This window comes from Osmerus mordax, chromosome 5 (assembly GCF_038355195.1).
Source record: "Osmerus mordax isolate fOsmMor3 chromosome 5, fOsmMor3.pri, whole genome shotgun sequence".
Lineage (NCBI taxonomy): Eukaryota > Metazoa > Chordata > Actinopteri > Osmeriformes > Osmeridae > Osmerus > Osmerus mordax.
The window spans coordinates 5,946,600-5,968,420 of NC_090054.1; the positions used below are offsets into that span (position 1 = coordinate 5,946,600).

Consider the following 21,821-nt stretch of genomic DNA (forward strand, 5'->3'; position numbering starts at 1 on the left):
TCCTTCCTTCCTTCCTTCCTTCCTTCCTTCCTTCCTTCCTTCCTTCCTTCCTTCCTTCCTTCCTTCCTTCCTTCCTTCCTCCCTCTCCCCCCCCCTCTCTCTCTCTCTCTCTCTCTCTGTGTCACACACACACTATTTCTAGCTCTCTCTCTCTTTCTCTCTCGCTTACTCTCTGTGTGTCTATGTGTGTACTGTCTTTGTATAGTGTGCTTGTTATGAACCAAAGAGAGGGATGTAATAGTGTGTCTGTACAGTATATCTTTGTGTGTGAGTGTGTGTGCTGTATTTATGTGTATGGGACCTTTCCCTCTCTGTCTGGTGCCTGGTGGCCAGAGTGGCATGGGCTGGTCTTTAGCTGTGGTTGTCAGCCTACCCCAGTAAAACGCTGAGGCAGGAATTCTGCTGGCGCGCACAGTTCTGCCAAAAGAACTGTATTACACTTTTAAGCCTTCAGACTACACTTAGAACTCTCCTCAAAGAATGTGAGTTCAGCTAAATAACAGACATATAGATACTGTAGATCAATAATTATTGCAAGACTGGGTAGAGATGACAATTCTTCTGCATAAAATCAGTATCCTTCTGTTGGAACATCGAAGACAGGAATTCTGATTAATCATTTGGTAGTCGTGGCAACCGATGTTGCTCCTGTACAGTGTCTGTTACTCTGGAATGTTTTGATCCTAGCGAGGGACCTGAGGACGTTAATGAATTAACTTTCATTGCCCTGCCCAGATTCAAACCCAGCTTCCCCATGAGGAATGCCACTATTATTGCTATCACTGTTTTACACATGAAATGTTTAGATTCCAGGTCTATAATGGTTCTCTTATGCTCCCATTTGTTCTGACATAAGTCCGGCTGGTCTTCTGCTCTGGGCCAATGGATTAAACAGATCCGTCAGTGGTCAAAAGATGGCGCCAGACCTCAACCACCACTTGAAAGAAGATTAAGATAAAGATACTTCACAGTCCTATCACTGGTTTCCATTACCTGACAACAAAACATAAGGTTTTCTAAACATATCATAATGTACCACCGCAGTCCTTAACTCAGTACTGCGATGGTCCTGAAGGAAAGTCTGGAATGGGGACTGTTGTGTCCTAACTGGGTCCTAATCCTATTGTGCGCTTTGAGATACCTACACATAGTGCTAGCGCTAGTGGAGAACGTAGTCTGTAGAAGATCTGAAGGAGTTTGACAACTTGAAGACTATTTCAGTTATTATATTGAAGCCCATGGTAGCTGTGAAAAAACGAAATACCATCTTTGTTGAGTATTTGTGTACCTATTAAATTAAAGGATGTAAATAAAGTAACAGAAAGATGACAAAAATATAAATGTTTACTTTTTAATTGTTTCCTTATAAGGTGCCTCTGAAGGCCACATTCACAATCCTGATGGAGGACTATATGGCAGAACATGTGTGTGCTACAAGTCCAGGCCACTCTGTTTTACTTCACAGCAATTCTGAAACATTCTCAAACATTACAAATAATGCAGACTATTTATTATTATGTACAGTCTACATTATTATGAAACTTGTCAAAGAGCAACATTCAGGTCATGTTATTTCACTTAAAAACACAGGGTCTCTTTTCCATTTGCATCAAGCTTGTGTTGCCTTCTCAGTCACTACATTGCATGCACATATTAAAAATTTCAACATTGTATTAACTACATTAAAATCTAAAAAATCTCTATATATTATATGTTGCAATTGAAATAAATACCAGTCCTAAGCAGCAAAGACTTCTTCTTAGTCTGTCGGATACTATAGTAATACTTCAGAAGTACTCAAATATGCTCTCTCAGTTTTAGGTGACAGTGAGCTTATCAAATAGACCAGCAGATCATCTTCAACACATTCAAAAATGGAATGGTAAACTTTTCTGTGACACAGTTATACATAAGTAGCTTCTATTTTTGTATCACTACAAAACGTCAGCAGCAGAAATCGTCAGGGCCAGCAATTTAACAAGCCTTACACAAACACTTTATATCTAAAACACTTTCTATTTTTCTTCTTAAATAGGTCACATATACAACCATATCTCTGTTTCTTATTAATGCACTATATATCTAGTCTGTTTCTTTAGACATTCATATTTATTTGTCAATCTGTGTTGCTACATATACACTGTTAAGCTATTAGACAATACAAGCTGTCAATCACAGTCATCACCAATCAGAAGAATCCATGGCAAAGTCCTCCAGCTCGCTCATAGTGATGATGTCACGACCTGGAGGTCCAGAGAGAGCGGGGTTTTCATTTTCATTGTACATTATCCCCTCCCCCTGCAGGCTACGCATGTCACTTCCCTTGTGTGTATCGTACGGTGTGGGTGCATACAATGTTTGCACGTCGTAGCCCGTATCCATATAGGGAGCCTGCCCTGGGCTGTACACCTGTCTGTGTGAGCTCTCCTGGCTCACACAGCCCAGGCTGCTCCTGCTTCTCACCCTACCATGGTTCTCCTGCCCCCAGCCACGACTCTGCCTCCCCGAATCAGGCTCCTGGAGGTCCTGGGAGAAGCTGCCTGGAGCCGACATCCCTGAGCTGGATCGTTGAGGGGGCAAGGAGGATACAGTCTGGGGCTGGTAACCCTGATGGTAGGCCTGGTTGTGGGGATAGTGACGGACGGAGGAGGGGGACATGGCATAGGGGTATGAGATCTGAGACTGGGAGTAAGAAGTTGGGGACATTGGAGACATAGTTTTGGGGTATGGGACCCGAGATTGGGTGTATGGAGTTGGGGACATTGTTTTGGGATATGAGACCCGGGATTGGGTGTATGGAGTTGGGGACATTGTTTTGGGGTATGGGACCCGGGATTGAGAGTATGGAGTTGGAGACATGGTTTTGGGGTAGGGTGGCTGAGCTTGGGAGTATGGAGTTGGGGACAGGGCTTGGGTATGTGGGAGGTGGGGATGAGTGTACGGGACCTGGGGTTGAGGCTGGGGCCCAGTCTGTCCTGACTTTCGTACATTTAGCTGGACATACTTCCCTGTCTCCGGGTCGAAAAAGGTCTTAGTCTTGACAGGGACAGGCATGTCCACCACAAAATACTGACCAGAGCCAGGGTCCTGGAGCACCTTCCTCTGGGTGAGGGGGTAACTGGGCTCTACGTGGTACTGGGTCAACGGCTGTGTGGGGGAGGACGGGACACTGGACACTGACCTGGGGGCAAGGGGGACGGAGATGGGAGAGGAGTGGTGTGGGGAGGCGAGGGCGAGGGAGACTGGGGCGGTGGCGTGGGGGGAGGCAAGAGGAATGGAAATGGGGGAGCAGTGGTGTGGGGAGGCAAGGGGGAGGGAGACTGGGGCGGTGGCGTGGGGGGAGGCGTGGAAGGAACGGTGGGAGGGGCGAAGCTCAGCAGTGGAGGAGGAGACACTAGAGACAAGAGTGGGGGTGTGGGGGAGGGAGATGGGGGATGAGAAGTGGGGGGAGGAGAGTGCGGAGCGGCCGGAGGAGCGTAGGTCTGAGTGGGACGATGGAACACTGGACACCTCCCTCAGAGGATTGTCCTCTGGGGTGGCCCTGTCAAGCGAAGTCTTTGTTGACTCCTTCTTGATCCTGCGTGTAGTCAGGCGCTTGGCTCTGCGCAAGGCCTTCTCTGTCTTGGGGGGCACGGTGGGGGGCTTCCCCAGGGGCCTCCCTGCATCACTGCTGAAGCTGCAAGCGGAGTCCGGCCTCTCGTAGCCCCCCCTGCTGCCCCAGTCCGAGTCGTACGCTCCCCGAAAGTCACCCAGGTCCCCAGCACTGGTGGCAAAGCTGTCCACATCCTCTGACATTGTGCTGAGGACGGAGCGGGAGTCTTCCTCGTCCAATGCTAGGCTGCGGCGGGCTCGGGCTCGGTATTCCCTGTGTTCTGATAGGCTACTGGGGTAGTCGTGGGTGTGAGCGAGGGAGCTCGGGACAGGTGACTGCTGGACCACTGGGGACCGATGTGTGGGTACATTGGTGTCAGAAGTCTCCCTCCTCTTCTCCTGCTCCTCCTCCACCCTCTCACCTCCCCCCCTCCAGGCATCCAGCGGTGAGGCCACTCTGGAGTCTTCCTCTAAGTTCTTGTAGAAGCGGGGTCTGATGGTTTTGGTGAGAATAGATCCCCTGAAGGTATTGTCCTTCACCTTGAACATGGTGGGCTTGGGCCCTAGGGCCGGGGACGAGGTGTTGGAGCGCGGGGCTGACAGGGCAGGGGAGGCAGCAGGGTGGGGTCTTTCAAAGGACATCCCATCCTCTGCTTGCTCCAGCTCCAGAAGGTCCCCTTTCCGTGGAGAAGGCAGAGGGGAATGCATGGGTCTCTCCCTGGGTCTTCTCTCTGCCTCAGAGGCACTGATTGAGTAATACTGTAGAGAATCCATCTTGTCTGCCTCTTGTCTGGCTTCCTGGGCTGCTCTTCTCTCCTCATCCCTCTCTTTGGCTCTCCTCTCCAGCTTATTCCTCTCCTCTTTTGCTCTTCTCTCTTCCTCTCTCCTCTCATCGTCTATCTGTATTTCTCTCTTTTTCTCCTCTTCTGCCCTCCTCTTCTCTTCTCTCTGTTTTGCTCTCCTATGTTCCTCCCTCAACCTCACTTCCTCCTTTATCCTTGCCTCATTTATCCTCCTTTCTTCCTCTTCTTTTGCTCTCCTCTCCTCCTCCATCCTCTTCTTCTCCTTTGCCCTTTTCTCCTCCTCCTGTCTCTGTTTTGCTTTTATCTCCTCTTCCCGCTTCCTCTCCTCCTCTTCTTTAGCTCTTGTCTCCTCCTCTCTTTGTTGTGCTCTTTTCTCCTCCTCCCTTCTCCTCTCCTCCTTTCTCCTCTCATCTTGCCTTATACTCTCCTCCTCCTCCTTTCTCCTGTTTTCCTCTTCTTCTTTTGCTCTCCTCTTCTCCTCCATCTTCCTCTCTGCTTCCCTCTTCCTCTCCTCTCTCCTTTCCTCCCTTCTCTTCTCTTCTTTGCGTATCTCCTCTTCTTTTTCTCTTCTTTCTTCCTCCCTCCTTCGCTCCTCCTCCATCTTTATCTCCTCTCTTTTTCTCTCTCTCCTCTCCTCATCCCTTTTCCTGTCTTCCTCCATCTGTTTTCCCTTTCTCTCCTGTTCCCTTCTCTCTTCTTCTTTTTTTCTCTCCTCCTCTCTTTTTTGTACTATCCTCTCCTTTTCTTTCCTCTCCTCATCTATCTGTTTAACTCTCCTCTCCTCTTTTATCTTCTCTTCTTTCCTTCTCTTCTCTTCCTCTATTTGTCTTGCTTTTATTTCCACCTCCCTCTTTCTCTCTTCTTCTTTCCTCCTCTCTTCCTCCCTCCTTCCCTCCTCTTCTCTTCTCTCTTCTTCTTTCCTCCTCTCTTCCTCCCTCTTTCTCTCCTCTTCCCTTCTCCTCAATTCTTCTTTCTTTCTCTCTTCCTCCCTCCTTCTCTGCTCTTCCTCTTTAGCTCTCTTCTCCTCCTCTCTTTTTTTTGCAATCCTCTCCTCTTCTTTCCTCGTCTCCTCTATATTTCTCTCCTCCTCCCTCTCTCTCTTCCTCTCCTCCTCTCTCCTCTCTTCCTCTCTTCTCCTCTCCTCCCCCTTTTCCCTCTCTTCCTCCCTTCTCATTTCCTCTCCTCTTTTTCTTTCCTCCTCTTTAGCTCGCTCCTCCTCTCTCTTTTTTGCTATCCTCTCCTCTTCTTTCCTCCTCTCCTCCTCTCTCTTTCTCTCCTCCCTCTTCCTCTTTTCCTCCTCTTTCCTCCTCTCCTCTTCTCTCTTTCTCTGCTCTTCCTCTTTCTTCTCCTCCTCCTCTTTAGCTCTTTTCTCCTCCTCTCTCTTTTTTGCTATCCTTTCCTCTTCTTTCCTGCTCTCCTCCTCTCTCTTTCTCTCCTCCTCCCTCTCCTCCTCTCTCCTCTTCTCCTGCTCCTTTCTCATCTCTTCCTCCCTTCTCTTATCCTCTTCTCTCTTTCTCTGCTCCTCTTTTTTCTCCTCCTCCTCTTTAGCTTTCTTCTCCTCCTCTCTCTTTTTTGCTATCCTCTCCTCTTCTCTCTTTCTCTCCTCTTTCTTTTTCTCCTCCCTCTTCCTCTCGTCCTCTTCTCTTTTTCTCTGCTCCTCTTTTTTCTTCTCCTCATCTCTCTTTTTTGAGATCCTCTCCTCTTCTTTCCTCCTCTCCTCCTCTCTCTTTCCCTCCTCCTCTCTCTTTTTCTCCTCCTCCCTCTTCCTCTCCTCTCTCCTCTCTTCTCTCCTCTTCTCCTCCTCCTTTCTCATCTCTTCCTCCCTTCTCTTATCCTCTTCTCTCTTTCTCTGCTCCTCTTTTTTCTTCTCCTCCTTCTTCCTCTCCTCCACTTCTCTTTTTCTCTGCTCCTCTTTCTTTTTCTCCTCCCTCTTCCTCTCCTCCTCTTCTCTTTTTCTCTGCTCCTCTTTTTTCTTCTCCTCCTCTCTCTTTTTTGCTATCCTCTCCTCTTCTCTCTTTCTCTCCTCCCTCTTCCTCTCCTCCTCTTCTCTTTTCTTCTCCTCCTCTCTCTTTTTTGCTATCCTCTCCTCTTCTCTCTTTCTCTCCTCCTCTTTCTTTCTCTCCTCCCTCTTCCTCTCCTCCTCTTTCTTTCTCTCCTCCTCCCTCTTCTTCTCCTCCTCTCTCCTCTCTGTTCTCCTCCTCTCCTCCTCATTTCTCTTTTCTTCCTCCCTTCTCTTTCCCTCTTCTTTCTGTCTCTGCTCCTGTTTTTTCTTCTCCTCCTCTTTAGCTTTCTTCTCATCCTCTCTTTTTTTTGCTATCCTCTCCTCTTCTTTCCTCCTTTCCACCTCTCTCTTTCTCTCCTCCTCTCTCTTTCTCTCCTCTCCTCTGTTTCTCTCCTCCTCCCTCTTCCTCTCTTCTTCTCTCCTCTTCTCCTCCTCTTCCCTTCTCTTTTCCTCTTCTCTCTTTCTCTGCTCCACTTTTCTCTTCTCTTCCTCCTCTTTGGCTTTCTTCTCCTCCTCTCTATTTTTTATGATCCTTTCCTCTTCTTTCCTCCTCTCCTCCTCTCTCTTTCTCTCCTCCTCCCTCTTCCTCTTCTCCTCTTTCCTTCTCTCTTCTACCCTCCTCTTCTCCTCCTCCTTTCTCATCTCCTCTTCCCTTCTCTTCTCCTCCTCTCTCTTTTTTGCTATCCTCTCCTCTTCTTTCCTCTTTTCCTCTTCCCTTCTCCTCTCTTCTTCTATTTGTCTTGCTTTCCTCTCTGACTCCCTGTTTCTCTCCTCCTCTCTCCTCCTTTCCCCCTCTCTCCTTCTTTCCTCCTCCCTTTTCCTCTCCTCCTCCATCTGTTTCACTTTCTTCTCTTCTTCCCTCATCCTTTCCTCCTCCTTCCTCCTCTCCTCAGTCTTTTTGGCTTTAATCTCTTCCTCTAATTTCCTCTTTTCCTCCTTTTTCCTTTCCTCCTCTTTCATCCTCTCTTCTTTAGCTCTTCTATCCTCCTCTCTTTTCCTCTCCTCTTCCTTCTTCCTCTTCTCCTCCTTTCTCATATTCTCCTCCTTTCTCTTTTCCTCCTCTATTTGTTTTGCTTTCCTTTCCTCTTCCTCATTTTCTCTTTTCTCCTCCTCTCTCTGTTTTGCTTTTCTTTCCTCATCCTTCCTTAGCTCTGCTTCCCTCCTCTCTTCATCTTTCTTCTTTGTCTGTCTCTCCTCCCCCTCCTCACTCCTCAATGTGGCCTCAGCGTTGTGTTTGAGATGTTGGGTAGGTGCTTTCTCCATGCAAGTGACTCCCTTTCCTTCTTTGGCCTTGTTAGATGGGACCGTCTTCTTCAGCTCAAACATCCCTGTCTTCTTCTGATCCTGCTCCATAGCTGAGAAAACTGCAGAAGCATTGCTGTCTTTGTTCCCCACAGTAACCTTTGGTTCTTCTCCCGACATCACCTCTTTCACTGCCTGCTCCTGTGGAGCCTCTGTAGTGAAAACAGGCCGTCTGCTGGGGCGAGTCTGGATTCTGGGGAAGTAATCATCCTTTCGCCCTGGACTGTCCAGTTTAGGCCTGTCTTCCTCCTCTGAGGAGATGACCTTTAATCTAGCGTAGTCAGCAATTGCCGATATCTCAAAAACGGGTTTAGCCTTGATGTCTTGTTTAGCACTTGCATTTTCTCTTGCTGATGAATCAGATACATTTTTAGTCTGAGGGTCAGGTTCCCTGCGTTGACTGTCCTGGTCTACCGGTTCTCCCCTTGCTCCCCTAGCACCGCTCCCCTTCCTCAGTTGAGCCTCTTTCTTGCTCTCACTTTGTAGTTTCATATTCTCCATATCTATCTCATTGGTTGAGTTCAGTTCCACTGCTCTGGTCTTATTTTTGTTCAAAACAAAGACTTCATTTGGAAGACTGTCTGTCTGCCAGGAAAGGTCTGGGTTTGCTTTGGTGTCCTGGTTTGTCTCATCTTTCATGAATCCATTCTTGTGTAGCTCTTTCTCAGTTACCTTTGTTGAAGTGAGAACAGATCTTGTACTTTTATCATCTGCTACTGCTGTATCTCTTTTTCCGTTTTCAAACTTTGTTATTTCAACCTGCTGAAGATCTTTGGCTATAGCTTCACCGACCTGTTGAACACTTGTTAATGAAATAACTTCCCCTGGTGGTGAAATCATGCCTGCAATGGCAACGCCATCTCTGTGTACATCGGCATCTTCTTGAAGCACTATAGGGTCTCTGGAGTGTCCACCATCTTGAATGCTCTTCTTCACAAGGCTCTTATTCAGGTTCCCATTAGCATAGTCTTTGGCTTTCTGGGCTATTATGCCCTGTTTGAAGAGAAGGGGTTGAGTTTCAGTCAGTGGTTTATTTTTAGCTGTGTCTCTGACAGCAGGGGGGTCATGGGGTACAATTTCTCTCTTAGACTGACATCCTTTGGACAGAGAATTCTCCTCTGACTTATTCCCTTTCTCTTTTATCACACATGCCTTCTTAATTTTTTCAACTTCTTGCTCTGCAATTACAGGATCTTCAACTATAGAGTCTCTTGGATTGCTTGTTTCCAGCAGCATACATTGTTCAGCTGGTTGGGATTCATTATGTAAAGCTATTTCACCTGGACAGAAAGCTGAGGAGGAGGGAGTCTTGTGTTCCATATTACCATTATCTTTATTGGAGAACTCGTCTGGGTTGGGCTGAGTTTTATTGGTAGTAATTGCCTCAAACTTGTTGTTATCTTTATCTTTCACTGGAGTGCCTTCTTGAATGATACTTTTGTCCACTTGCCCCAAAGGTTCTTTCTCTCTCACAGTCACCATAATACCCATAATCTGAAGACTGTCATCTTCTGCATCCTTTTTGCTGGCACCTAGGACAGGTGTTGATGGATTGTTTTGCTCTTGCGAAAGGCATTCCATCTTTTCTTTATCTAAATGTTTCAATACCTCATTGAAGTTGTCAGAGACATGGTTAGTTTCTGTTTTTAGTTCCTTTTTCACAAACGGACTATCATGGGTTTCACTGACTGGAGGTGAAAAAGATTTGTCTGCCTCAGTATTTTTTCCAGTGGAGGCCTCATGTTGTTTCAGCTGCGTATCGTTGACAACTGTTGACTCTTTCTTCACAGCTTCTTGAGTCTGGGGCTTCTGCCGTATGTTGGCACTTAAAGACAGGTGTTTGGTAGGGTTTCTTAAAAACCCATCTCGTATAGCATAGCCTTTTTCTTTGATTGCTGATATCTCCTTTTCTGCATGGGCCTTAAGTTTAGAGGTCAGGATCTCCTGTTTGGTCTGGCCTCTTTCTTTGTAAGACAAGGCTCTAAATGACATAGAAGAAGTTGGAGCTTTAATCAGTGTTCCACTCTGCTCAGCTTGCTTGCTGGGTTTCCTATCAAGGAGCTGAGACTTGACGGGAGTGTAGTTGTCTTTATGTGCTGGAGTCTCACTACAATCTTGTTGATCTGCTTTAGTCTTGGATGCATTGGGGTCATTTGTGATTGATTTAATAGATTCTGCTGTTTTACCCTCCACTGTTGCTGATTCATTTGCACTGAACAGTTTGAATTCTTTTGAAGACTCACTGTAAATATACTGGTTCTCTCTGACTTCCTCGTATTTTGAACTCTGACCTGTCTTCCCTTGTTCCTCCACCTCAGCAGTTTCATTCACGATGACAGAGCTTATTTCATCCTTGTCCTTTCGTGATGCTGCCTTATCCTCTTCCATCCCTGGCATTTGACCCCCGTCAGTTGAGGTGGCATCAGACTGGATGTTTCTGTTGGCTGTGAGAGTGCTACTGAAACCATACTTTTCTCTTACTTTTGCATATTCATCAGCGCTGTCCACAGGTAGACAATCATATTTGCCGACTGTAGCATTCCCTTTCTGCAAACTATTTCTGACTGACAGATCTTTGATCACATCACTTTGATCAGATTTGTCCACAGCTATACTCGAGACTTGCATTTGAGCCTTTTCTGTTTCCTCCATGGCTGCTTCAGCTTGCTCTACTTCTGCCAGCTCCTCTTTAGATTGCTCTGCCATCAACTGTTCTGATTTTGTTCTTTCTGCTTTAGCTAGCTCTGCTTTAGCCAGTTCTGCTTTAGCTTGTTCTGCTTTAGCTAGCTCTGCTTTAGCTTGTTCTGCTTTAGCTAGCTCTGCTTTAGCTTGTTCTGCTTTAGCTAGCTCTGCTTGAGCTTTTTCTGCATTAGCTTGTTCTGCTTTAGCTTGTTCTGCTTTAGCTAGCTCTGCTTTAGCTTGTTCTGCATTAGCTAGCTCTGCTTGAGCTTTTTCTGCATTAGCTTGTTCTGCTTTAGCTAGCTCTGCTTTAGCTAGCTCTGCTTTAGCCTGTTCTGCCCTATCCAGGTCTTCCTTGGCTTGATCTGTATGGATGAATGATGAATTCTTTTGAGTGTTCAGGTCACCAAGCTGTTTCACTTCATACCCTTGATATTTGGGCCCAGTGTTGTCCTCCGTCCACGACTGTGCTTTTCTCTGAAGATATTCCTGCTTAGCATTGGCCTCAGAATAGGCCATCTTCTGACTGTAATCTCGACTGAGTTTATCCTTCTTTATCTGATAACTATCTTTCACCAGTGAGCCCTTATGGAACTGGTGTTGCTCCTGACTTCCATACATATCGGTTATCCTACCAGGTATTTGTTTCCCATAAAAAGCAGTGTCTCTGAGTGGGGCATCAGTGATTGGAGCATAGTGATTGGCCAGTGTTTGATCTGAAACAGGAAACATGTCTTTCTTTGGGGATTTATTAATCACTTTTGAGAATTCTCCTTTTGGATATGATATTCCTGTATCCAAAGGCTCCTTCTGTTCATTCCTCCCCTGTTCTTTCTTCAAATCCCACTCACTCTTTGCTTCATATTGCTGTCTTGCAGAGATAAGGTTTTGTTTCTGTGCACCAGCTGTTCTTTGAGTCGACTGTGAGAAACTATCTCTCTCTATAAGAGTAGCTATATCTCCTTTCCAAGGGGGCACCACTGGCTTAACTCTGTCATTAAATCCTAATTGATCTGCGTCATTGTTGTTAGTGTTGTTAACAAAAACCTGATGTCTCCAACTGTCCTGTGAGGAGGCATCGCTGTAACTGAACATGTTCTCTCTCTCTTGCTCATATCCGTCTGTTCCGGTGGACCTCTGGCCTGCCACTGTATAGGGACTGGGCTCCAACCTCTGTGCGGAAACTTGCTTCTCTCTTGATTGGTTAGGGGTGAAAGAATTTGTTCTCTGAGTGTCCCTGAAAGGCGAGGGTGGGTCTAGAGTAGTGTTAAGGTTTAGGTTGAGAAGAGGAGATCTCATCATAGGCTGTGTGTTGTGCACACCTAGTTTATTGGGGCTGGTTTGCTGGTACATGACCAGGCTATCTGTCCTAGTTGCCTCAGGCCCTGGCCTGGCAGTGTTTAATGGTGTTAGACCTCCCAGACAAGCCTGTCCGTTAGACAGGTGCTCTTTTCCTGCGTAGCCCTCCTGTGTAATGGTATTGTACTCATGATACCCTGGATTTACAGTTGACCTAACAGTCAGATAGTCCTCTGGTCTCGAGGTACGTTGTTGGCCAGTATAGGCTGCATTAGGGGATGAGGGCTGCCCAGCAAATGCTATTGGAGGAAGCAGTGCAGGGCTGTGATGTGGGTGATAATGTGGGTGTGTTGGTGAGATGGTAGGCATCTGTCCTGGATTACTGTGGTGTTGGTATGACTGCGGGTGTTGCGAGCGTGCTGAATAATCTATCATGGCAGGCTCCTCCTGTACAATAACCTGAGGGATTTGTAGGTCTGGGGTAGAGGGTATGTCTATGATTGTGTCTCTTGGCTCAAAACTGTCCAAGGTGGACGGCTGCTTGCTCCTGTCAGTCACCTCCAGGCCTTTGAACTTGGTGGGGCTGTAGGTGCTCTTCACTCTCTTTCTATTGTCCTTTAGGTTGAAGAGGAGGCTGGAGGCCCTGGACTTGTAGTTGGACATTCTGGTGTCTGGAGTGGCGCCCCGACTTTCGCCCCGGGCTGGGGGATACTCAACTGCAAGGGGGGGTGACAGGGTGGGCGGGAAGACTTCGGAGGTCTCGGTATCCTGACGTGTGTGGATGATGGGCGTCAGCAGCTGGCTGATGTTGAAAGGTGTGGTGCTGCTGCTGCTGCTAGTTTCCATGGCGATGCTCTGCTCTGCGGTCACCATGGTGACCTTCTGACGGAGCTCGGTGACGGAGTGGACGCCCTCATGGCTGTTACGCCGGGACCAGTCGTTAGTGGGCGAGACTGTGGAGGGGCGATGCGAGGAGAGGTGTTTGGATCCTACACTCCGGCTGCGTTTCCACGGTGGGTATTGGGTCAGCTCAGAGTCTGAGAGTTTCTCCAGGGCAAGGGACTTGTGGAGCACCGTGGAGGTTGAGGTCGAGCGGTTGGGAGGCAGGGGGGCTACAGCTTCCAGGTGTTTCCTCTGGGGGCGAACCCCCCTCTGCTCATAGAACATGGCATGGCTCTGCATTTGGTGGCCCATAGTTAGCTCCTTGTACATGGGCGTCTCGTACCATCTGGGGAACTCCATGGGAGACATGAACCCGGAGACTTGGTCCCCATGCTGGAAGGGGAAACGGGCCTGGTTCCTCCACACCCTGAAGGGGCTAAGCTCACTGTGCATGAAGAAGTTGGATGTGGAGTTGAGCTGGGAGAACATGCTGCCCTGTTTGCTGTGGGCAGACCTCATGAAGGAGGAGCCTGAAGTGTCCATATGGGCCACAGAACCAGCCACCTCTGAGGAGTAGAGGCTGGTCTCCCTGGGGGGAAATGGGAGGGTAGCAGTGTTGGGTATTGGACCTCCAGAGAAAGGGCCAAACGGGCCAGGGGTGGGAAAGGGACCAGACAAGGAAGAGGAAGGGAATGGGCCTGTGTTAAAGTTGTTGTGGTATGCTGTTGAGAACTCTGACAGCTCTCGTTGGATACTCATCAGAGCTGATTTGTCCCAGCTGGGCTCAATGTTGTTCCAGTCCCTGAGTTTTCCCTCTGGTAACCCACCAGCATCGTTGTCTCTGTAACCCTCTGAGCTAAAGGCTTTGATGAGAGATGAGACCCTGGAGCGACTTCGACGCTGCTGTGCGCAAAGGTCTATGGCTCCATTGCTAAGTAAGGACAGGCGTTCCTCTGTCAGAATATTCTCCTGCTGAGATATGTCTATGGAGGTGCGCTGGAATGTGGAAGACAACCCCCCTTCCCCATAGCTCCCCCACTGCTGCAGGTCCCTCTGCAGTGTCTCAGCCCCCCCTCCCTGCACCCAGGACCCCTCCTGGCCATACTGCTCAAGGCTATGACTGAAGCTCTCCTGGGCAGCTCTCTTCAGCATCTCTCTGTCCCTCTCCTCCCTGTCCTGCCTCTCCTCCTCCCTGCCCCACTCCTGACCTGGCCTTTCCTGGCTGAATGCCTGCATTCTCTCCCTCTGAGAGGAGGGTGAGGAGGAGCAGAGGTCTGAGTCATTGTAAACTGCCTCCTCACCGATACAGAGGCTCCTGAAGGCGCGGTCGGTCAGACTGCTGACCTCACGATCCGTCTCGTCCAGGAAGGAGCTTCCGCTGGATGTGTCGCTGTAGCCACCATCGCTGTGTTTCCGGTGGCTACTGCCACGGCGACCAGAGTGACGCTTCTCCACTGTAGTCATGATGAAGGCTTGTTCACTCAGTCATGCCAAAAATCATGTCTTGAATTATTTTTCTCTCTTTTACACACACACACACACGGTAAGGAGTGTCCGAGTGTCCTGTGTTTGGGGCCCAAAAGGGCCCAGGTAGGCTGGGTGGGGGGTTGTAGGGTATTCCGCTAAGACAATGTGCATCTGAGAAGTTGTCTGTGTGAATGCCGCCTGTCAACACAAAGAGAGAAAGACAGGGGTGCTGGATTAGAATCATCTGCAGCAGAAATGCAGCCTATTTTCTAAGACCAGTAATTAGGCAGAATATTCTGTGTAGGGCATATATATTCATTCCTTTTTGGAAACAGTAGCACTTCACATTATAGAAGTAAATTTGCTTTTTTGTCTACTCTGTAGGTAACGCCATAAAGAGCAAACTTTCACAAATCTAAAATGCTCCAAGAGTACAGCAGTGACAGTACTGGTAGTTGTTAATGATTTGATTGATAGGTCAGCCTTTTAAAGAGACTACTTTTCCCTGAATGAAGCAGTGATGTTCTGTATGCGGAGCTGAAAACAGCACTGTAAATCCTCCCAGTCAATCGCTCTGACCTTCACAGCCATGTGGTGACCCGAGCCACCCAGTTGCTAGGCACAGCAGAGAGAGAGAGAGAGAGAGAGAGAGAGAGAGAGAGAGAGAGAGAGAGAGAGAGAGAGAGAGAGACCCTGAGGCTCACGTGAGTTATTTTAGGAAAGGAGGACGACGTTTCCCTTACAAACCCTGATGATCTGGCCCCTCCACCCAACCCCCCTCCCTGTCACCACCAGTTCTGTAGTGACCAATACTCCCTACTGTCAAGTGTGTGCCTAAAATGGAGTCCCACAGTATCCCATAGACCATCAGCAGGTGGTCATCATTAGTAAGCACTGAGCTACAGCTTACATTTGACATCATGTCCTCGCTTTAGCAGTGTTTATAATTAACGGTGGACAGAATATGCTGTGTGCTGATATGCTACTGCTTTTAGGTGAGGGTAAACCATGGTAAAGCAAAGACTTGTTAGAACACTGAGAGGACAGCCTGGGTGAACCCAGTGGAAAGGATTTGGGTAAAACTGTGTGTGTATGTCAGTATCTACACAGTATGTCAACAGAAGTCAACTGTAGAGGAAAGATAGAGCATGAAGGATGGAATATACATTTGTGTATGTGTGTACGTGTGTGTGTGTGTGTGTATGTGTGTGTGTGTGGTTAATTTTACTACAGCTGCCAGGCAGTCTTTACCCAGCCCGGAATATCTGGTGGCCCATTAATACCTCATGACTTGGGGAACAGTACCTACATACGCAAAACACACACACTTACACATGCATACTCCATCCTTCATGCTCTATTTTTTCTGTACAGTTGACTTATACGTATCATCAACACTGGTGTGATAACTGTTTGTGTGGTCAGTACAAGCAGAGTCACATCCACTGAAGAGCCGCAACAATGTGGGACTGATGCCAGGAAAAATGAGTTTATTGGGCTTTCCACTGGTAACAATCAAGGAATTGCTTGATAACCCTGGAGGAGAAGTGTATATGCCAGTGTGCATAATGAGAAAGACTGACATACACTTGGGTTAAAACCCTGGTTGCAGATGTCTTATACAGACACTCAGGGTGGCCTGGGTAGATTCCTGCCTTAATCCCAGGGAGTTTGTTTTAGTTTGAGTATTTATATATCTACGGTACACTAATAGTATTTACTTCATGGGATTGGTATTGCACAGTGGTAGAGTATTTGACAGATTAAGAAGTTGTAGATTTGAATTCCCTGTACAGTTGAATAAAAGTGTCTGCTAAATACAACCTTCTTACTATAATGACAACACACTAGGAATAAAGACACTCACATGAACATTTAGCATCAAACAAAAGAAAGGATGATGGTTTATGTGCGTAGTGTAATACTGTATATGAGTAATTTTTACAGCATGTACTTGATCAATAACAGTATTTAAGAGTACAGTATGTAGACATTGGCAACACTTGTGTTGGTACTAGGGAATGAGTGTGATTACCGTGGATATATATCTGTCTCCTTGTAAATATAGACATGTCGCTTGATGTCAGCTCTCCAATCTCCAATCCATCATTATAGCTACACGTGACGACAGAAATTACAGCAATGCCTTTTAGCCCTATCGTTTTAGCAACATCTTTTTCTTCTTGTGCCAATAATCTGATATCTCTTGCTGTCATTCTGTCTCTCCACACTGTCTCCTGCTCTCTACCTGACACATGTTCTCTTTCTGTCTCTCCCTATCTCTCCTCTCCCTATCTCTCCTTTTCTCTCTCCCCCCTCCTCTCTCCCTCATCTTTCTCTAACTTTTTTACATACACAAAATCTTCTCTCTCCTTTGGTCAGGGAGATTTCTGTTCATCATTGGATGTGGCAGGTTTATTTTTACCTTTCAGGGGGCCTCTGAAAGATACAACTTGACACCAGGGAGGCCTCAGTGATGAGCTATGTGTTCTGTAGAAGCCATACTGCTGTTAAACAGGGATGGCACCATCACAGGATAGAAAATGCAAAAAAGTGGTGCTGCTAAGTTGTGCTTATGAATGCCAGTGACAGTCAGCTATCTGGAATGTGAAACAAACAAGTGCAACTATCTTGCTTGTCTGTGATAAATGTGCCAGTGTGTCCATGTTCACACAGAAGTATGTTGCGCAGCTGTAGTTTTTCATTATTTATTTAACACAATGCACTTTTGAGGGTACCCTGTCCACATGGGCTTGCTAAACACTCTACACATTGCAATAGAGCACATGACACACAACACAAGATCTTATCAGAACATATCAGTATCCTTACCTTCCATTCCTGGAATCCATATTTGTGTTGTTCAGTAAATCCTCCAAGATCTCTTGCAGTACAGAGGAGCCTCCGCTTTGCAGCCTCTAATCAGTGAAGACAGAGTTCTTTGTCCCTCTGACAGAAATCCTCCCTCACAGGCCTCACACAAGCAGCTCTGTCTGTCTTGCTCTCTGTGTGTCTCTGTCTTTCTCTTCCGGTGTCTGTCTCTCTCTCTCTCTTTGTTTCTCTTTTATCGGGGATCAGCATCAGACACATCCATATAGTAGGTCCACCTCCGGGCCTCTGAGCTCACGGTCAGACAGCCTCAGCTCCCTGCACAACCCCAGGTCAGAGACCAGACAAAAACGAAGGTGTCGTCCAAGAGAGAGTGACCAGCGACCGTGCTGGGGATTGGGGGCTGAGAGAGACGCGCAAATGTGAGCGAGAGGCAGCAGTCAGAGAGGTGTCGTGTGTCAGAAAGATGAAACAAACAGACCCCTCCACTATTTTTAAACCTGGAATGGCTATCTGCTAACAACTAGTGACCGACAGTAACTATCAGCACTTTGAAACCAGTTGTTGAGACCCCTGCATGAGATTTGGAGGGGGAAACTATTTCTTATAGACCTATTGTTGTGGTGAGTGTGTTTGTGTGTGTGTGTGTGTGTGTGTGTGTGTGTATGTGTAGGGCTTGGGGGTGGGGGGTTTGGGGCGCATGTGCCCCTCAGAGAGACATAAATAGCCTACTGCCTCACACAGTACAGGATCCTCCTCTTCACATGGCAGCACAGAGACAAGCACTTCAACCAAGTGTCAACTAATGGTCTTTCATTCCCAACAGATTAGATAAACAAGATTTAGAGTTTGCATAATTTTAGATTATTCTGGATTATCAAGGAATTTTTTGTTGCTGGATGAACAGTGGGCGTAACAGTTTTGCTCTACCAAAGCATTGCTCTATGACCTCTGAACTATGAACCATCCAGGGTGTACAGGGAGATGTAGAGGTGGTGTAGAGGAGGTGTGGAGTGAAGTGTAGAAGTGGTGTAATGTTAGTTTAGGGGTGGTTTAAAATTAAGTATTTAGGGATGTGTAGGGGTGTTGTAGAGGTGGTGTTGATAAAGTGTAGAGGAGGTGTAGAGGGAGGTGTTGACATGGTTTAGAGGAGGTGTAGAGGTGGTGTGCAGGTGGTATATGACAAATTTAGAGGAAGGTGTGTTAGAGGCCTCTGAGCTCAACCCAGTCTGAGCTGAGGGGATATTCTGAACCCCTTTCAGACCTGTCGGGAAGTTCTGCAGTCCAGTCAGAACTGTGGGGAAGTTCTGCACCCCAGTCAGAACTGTGAGAAGGTTCTGCAGGTCAGTCAGAACTGTGGGAAGGTTCTGTATCTCAGTCAAAACTGTAGAAAGGTTCTGCAGGTCATTCAGTGTGCAATCTAACTGTAGCCTCTGAAGAAGGTGAGAGGGAGTTTTCTGAGCCCTCCCCCTTTCACCCATGTTAAGCTCCTACCTTTCGTCACCATCTTCTCTTGCCTCCCTTGCCCTCTGCCCCCCTTTTCCACCCATGTCTCCCCCATCCCCCACCCCACCCCCACCCCCTCCCCTCCAGCTCACTGCTATAATAGGAGATGGCTACAGTGGATCGTTTCCCAGGAGTCTTGGCGGGTGCAGGGCTGGCTTGTTCAAATGATGGACACACACACATGGGCTGGGCTCTAATTGGCTCTCTCTCTCTCTGTAACACACACACATATTATGCTCAGTAATGGACACTCACACATGGACTGAGTTCTGTCAACCAGTGAAACATGAGGCCTTTCATTGCTGTACTGCCCAGTTACTGGGCCTAGGAAACTCTGAGATACACACACATTTTCACACACATATACATGACAGACACTAATACACATACACACAGACATACAGACATACATACAGACTCAAACACAGCTACAAATATACACACACACACAGACAAATGCGCATCACATACACACACAACCCTCTAACTGCTCCCACCCTGACCACCCTTCCTCCCCTTTCACCTGCCTACTGTCTCCCCCAACTTGACCTTTCACAGATTATCTTCATACCACAGACCTCTCAATTGGCCTCCTTCCTCTCCCTTTTACTTTCTTCCTATATTGCTTTTGAGTGTGCACTGCATATAAAGCTCCATATAAAGATGTTGTGTAAAATACACATTCCGCTTTAAATCAAAACTATTTATGAAAGTCTTATTTAAATAATTTCAGTAAAAAATTTTAAATGGAGAGATGAGTAAAATGCATCATGTTGACTGAAACAAGAGGCAATAAGTTTTTTGAGCCTGGCAGTGATTTATTCTTCCACTCTGCTCACTAGGACCCTCTAGTGGACAGGATTAACACTTCCCTCTATGGACCTCTTTCTTGAACTAATCTGGCCATGTGGGTGTGCGTGTGTATGTGTGTGTGTGTGTTTGTGCAATTGTTTGTGAGGCAGTCCATCCATTCAGAACTCCTAGCATTGATCAGAATGTGTGTAGATGGTCTCTGTTTATGCTGAGTAAGACAGAGCCAGTCTGTGGGTTTGGGGCCAGATAGCAGACTGCTGCATTACAATATGCTGGTCTCTTACCAGAACCATCAGAGAACCTAACCCTTGTGTTGTCTTAGGGGTCAAAAATTACCTGTCACTATGTTTATCAGCAGAGAAAACCCCCTAAAGGTTATTTTCTTTACTTGAAAATTAATGACTTTAGGAAAAGTGACCCCAACATTAGAAAAGTGAAACATTGTCTTTGTTCACATTTCCATGAAAGCTGTACCATTATACACACCACAAAAACAACTGAGAGACACACATAGACACACACCCATACATACAATAAGATATTTAGATTATTTGTGATCCGGATTGAACTCAGACAAAACTAAAACTTCCGTGTGCAGGTGCAGAATCCCCCCTCCACGATCCCATACATGACTCAAGTTCACAGACAAAATAAATATTTCAGACAAACTAAACCAAATTTCAGACAAAATGAAAATGTATTCAAAGCATTGTTTACTAATGGGGAATGCAGTCAAAGGCTACAAAGGTCCTGCAAATGACAGTACCCCCAGTATTCTTTGCTGAAGCCATGACTGCACATTTCAGTGCCTAACAGGGTTAGGGTCTCAGCTCTCAGATCTACAGGTTGTAGATCTGATATTTCCAGATGTCCAGAAGGAACAAGAGAACAATGATTTAGAAGAGGAGGTATCTGAAGAAGAAGATGGGGAATAAAACAACCCAGAGTATGATGCAATAGTACACCTCTACTTTAGTAAAGAAAACAGTTATGACAGGTCTGCTGTAATAAAATGAATGGTTGTCCACTGATTAAATGCAGTCTTTCTGCAATGTGAAGAGGGAAAACCCACATATTCACATTTATTCATTTAGCATATTCACAAAGTTTGTGATGAATGACAGGTTGTTTCTTCATGCAAAATAAATTAGGGGTTTAAAACTCAATTAAGCTGCTTTATTTTAGTTTTTTTTGAAGGTGGGTCATTTTTTACCCTTAAGACAAGAGGAGTATACAGAATGTTAAGACAACACAAGGGCTAATTGATTCAAATTGATTGGACTAATGATCGTTTCAGATGCAGGAATTAAAATTAGCAGTGATGATGCCTATGGATGTTCCGACTTCTTTCTGGCTCCAGGGCGAAGTGTCATACCTACAAACAAACTGCCTACATGCATATGTGTCTATCCTATATATGTATGTTTGTGTGTTTATGCAACTTGCGTGTATATGTGTGTGTGTGTTTGTGTGTGTGTGTGAATGTGTGTGTGTGTATCAAGCCTTCCTACAGAACTTCCTGGTTCTGGTTCAGGTCATGTCCTTCCACAGGCTTCTATACAACTTCATTACTGCAACAAAAGAAGTCCATTAACTTTTCCTGGGAGAACTGAGTTGAGCACTGCTTCTCCATATTCACCGACACTGTTTGTCTGTGTCTCTGGCGCCTCTCCAGCTAATTTAATACAACAATGCAGCTCCAAACTGCCTCAGGACTTTTTTTAGGTGACAGAGAATTATCAATGATGCCACATGCCCACGCTGAATGTCCCCAACAACTTGACTTGTTTATGAAATATTAAAGCTGTAAATGATGGGGCGCCGTCATGCAAAATGTATAATGATGATCGGAGTCATTACAACCACTGCATCTTTTGTTTTTACTAATGATTAAATTCCTAAACTACTGTATTCAATTTGGAGGAATTGAATGTGCTGTCAACCGCCTTTGTGTGATTTGAGTGAATGTCAATGTCAGCCATATTGGTGCATTGTTCCGTTTTTAGGACATGGAGTATATTTCGTATAAGTATACACAGTGTTATCACTATCTGCCATGTCACTGGGTGTTTAGCTACTTTTCTTATGAGCTCTTCATACACTTGCTGTAAATATGACCCTTTACAAATTAGGTTTAAATGAGCAGAAACACTTTATGAAACTCAATGCAAACATTGAAAAGACAACTTGAGTTTTTAAAGTCGAGATCCCTCAGGACGGCTAAAGGGAAGTAGCTGTCTATTAGAAGTAGATGAGCAGAACCATTTTTAAAATAGATCATCAAAAAGGAATCAAAAGTTTCTGACGCAATGAAATGTCTTTTTATTAATGGAGTATTTACAACATGCACAAAGCATCTTTATTAACGCATAGAGAGGGGGAGAGAGAGAGAGAGAGAGAGAGAGAGAGAGAGAGAGAGGGAGGGAGGGGAAAAGGGGAAAAGGAGAGCAAGATAATGAGAGAAAAACATGAAAAAGGGGTGGAGGATGGGGGTTCTAGGTATCATAAGGCAGGACTTCTGACTTTCTCTCTCTCCTCTGTGTCACCAGGGTGTCGCCTCATCTATAATTGAGGCAGTACTTCGTGGTAATACATAATTTCTGATCAATTATTCATGCTAATGTGTGTGTAGTTTACTTAATTGTGTT

General features: G+C 46.2%; 1 protein-coding gene across 1 annotated transcript; it reads right to left on the reverse strand.

Annotated features, from left to right (window-relative positions):
• Window positions 1-1,337: 1,337 nt before the first annotated feature.
• On the reverse strand, window positions 1,338-14,022 carry c5h10orf71 (chromosome 5 C10orf71 homolog). The gene is made up of 5 exons (XM_067236578.1): window positions 12,136-14,022; window positions 8,569-8,691; window positions 7,605-8,370; window positions 2,469-4,268; window positions 1,338-2,243 (listed from the first exon to the last, which is right to left on the reverse strand). Exons 1-5 carry the CDS (start codon window positions 14,020-14,022, stop codon window positions 2,182-2,184), a joined length of 4,638 nt encoding a protein of 1,545 aa, XP_067092679.1. The 3' UTR covers window positions 1,338-2,181.
• Window positions 14,023-21,821: the final 7,799 nt, after the last annotated feature.

Excerpts from the sequence above, each read along its gene's own strand:
- c5h10orf71 (XM_067236578.1), bottom strand. The coding sequence starts at position 14,022 with ATGACTACAGTGGAGAAGCGTCACTCTGGTCGCCGTGGCAGTAGCCAC. Across the intron at positions 8,371-8,568 it reads TGCTTCAAGAAGATGCCGAT|GTAACTGAGAAAGAGCTACA; the intron begins GTACACAGAGAT and ends ACTTCAACAAAG. Across the intron at positions 2,244-2,468 it reads CTGGGGGCAGGAGAACCATG|GTCGTGACATCATCACTATG; the intron begins GTAGGGTGAGAA and ends CTGGACCTCCAG.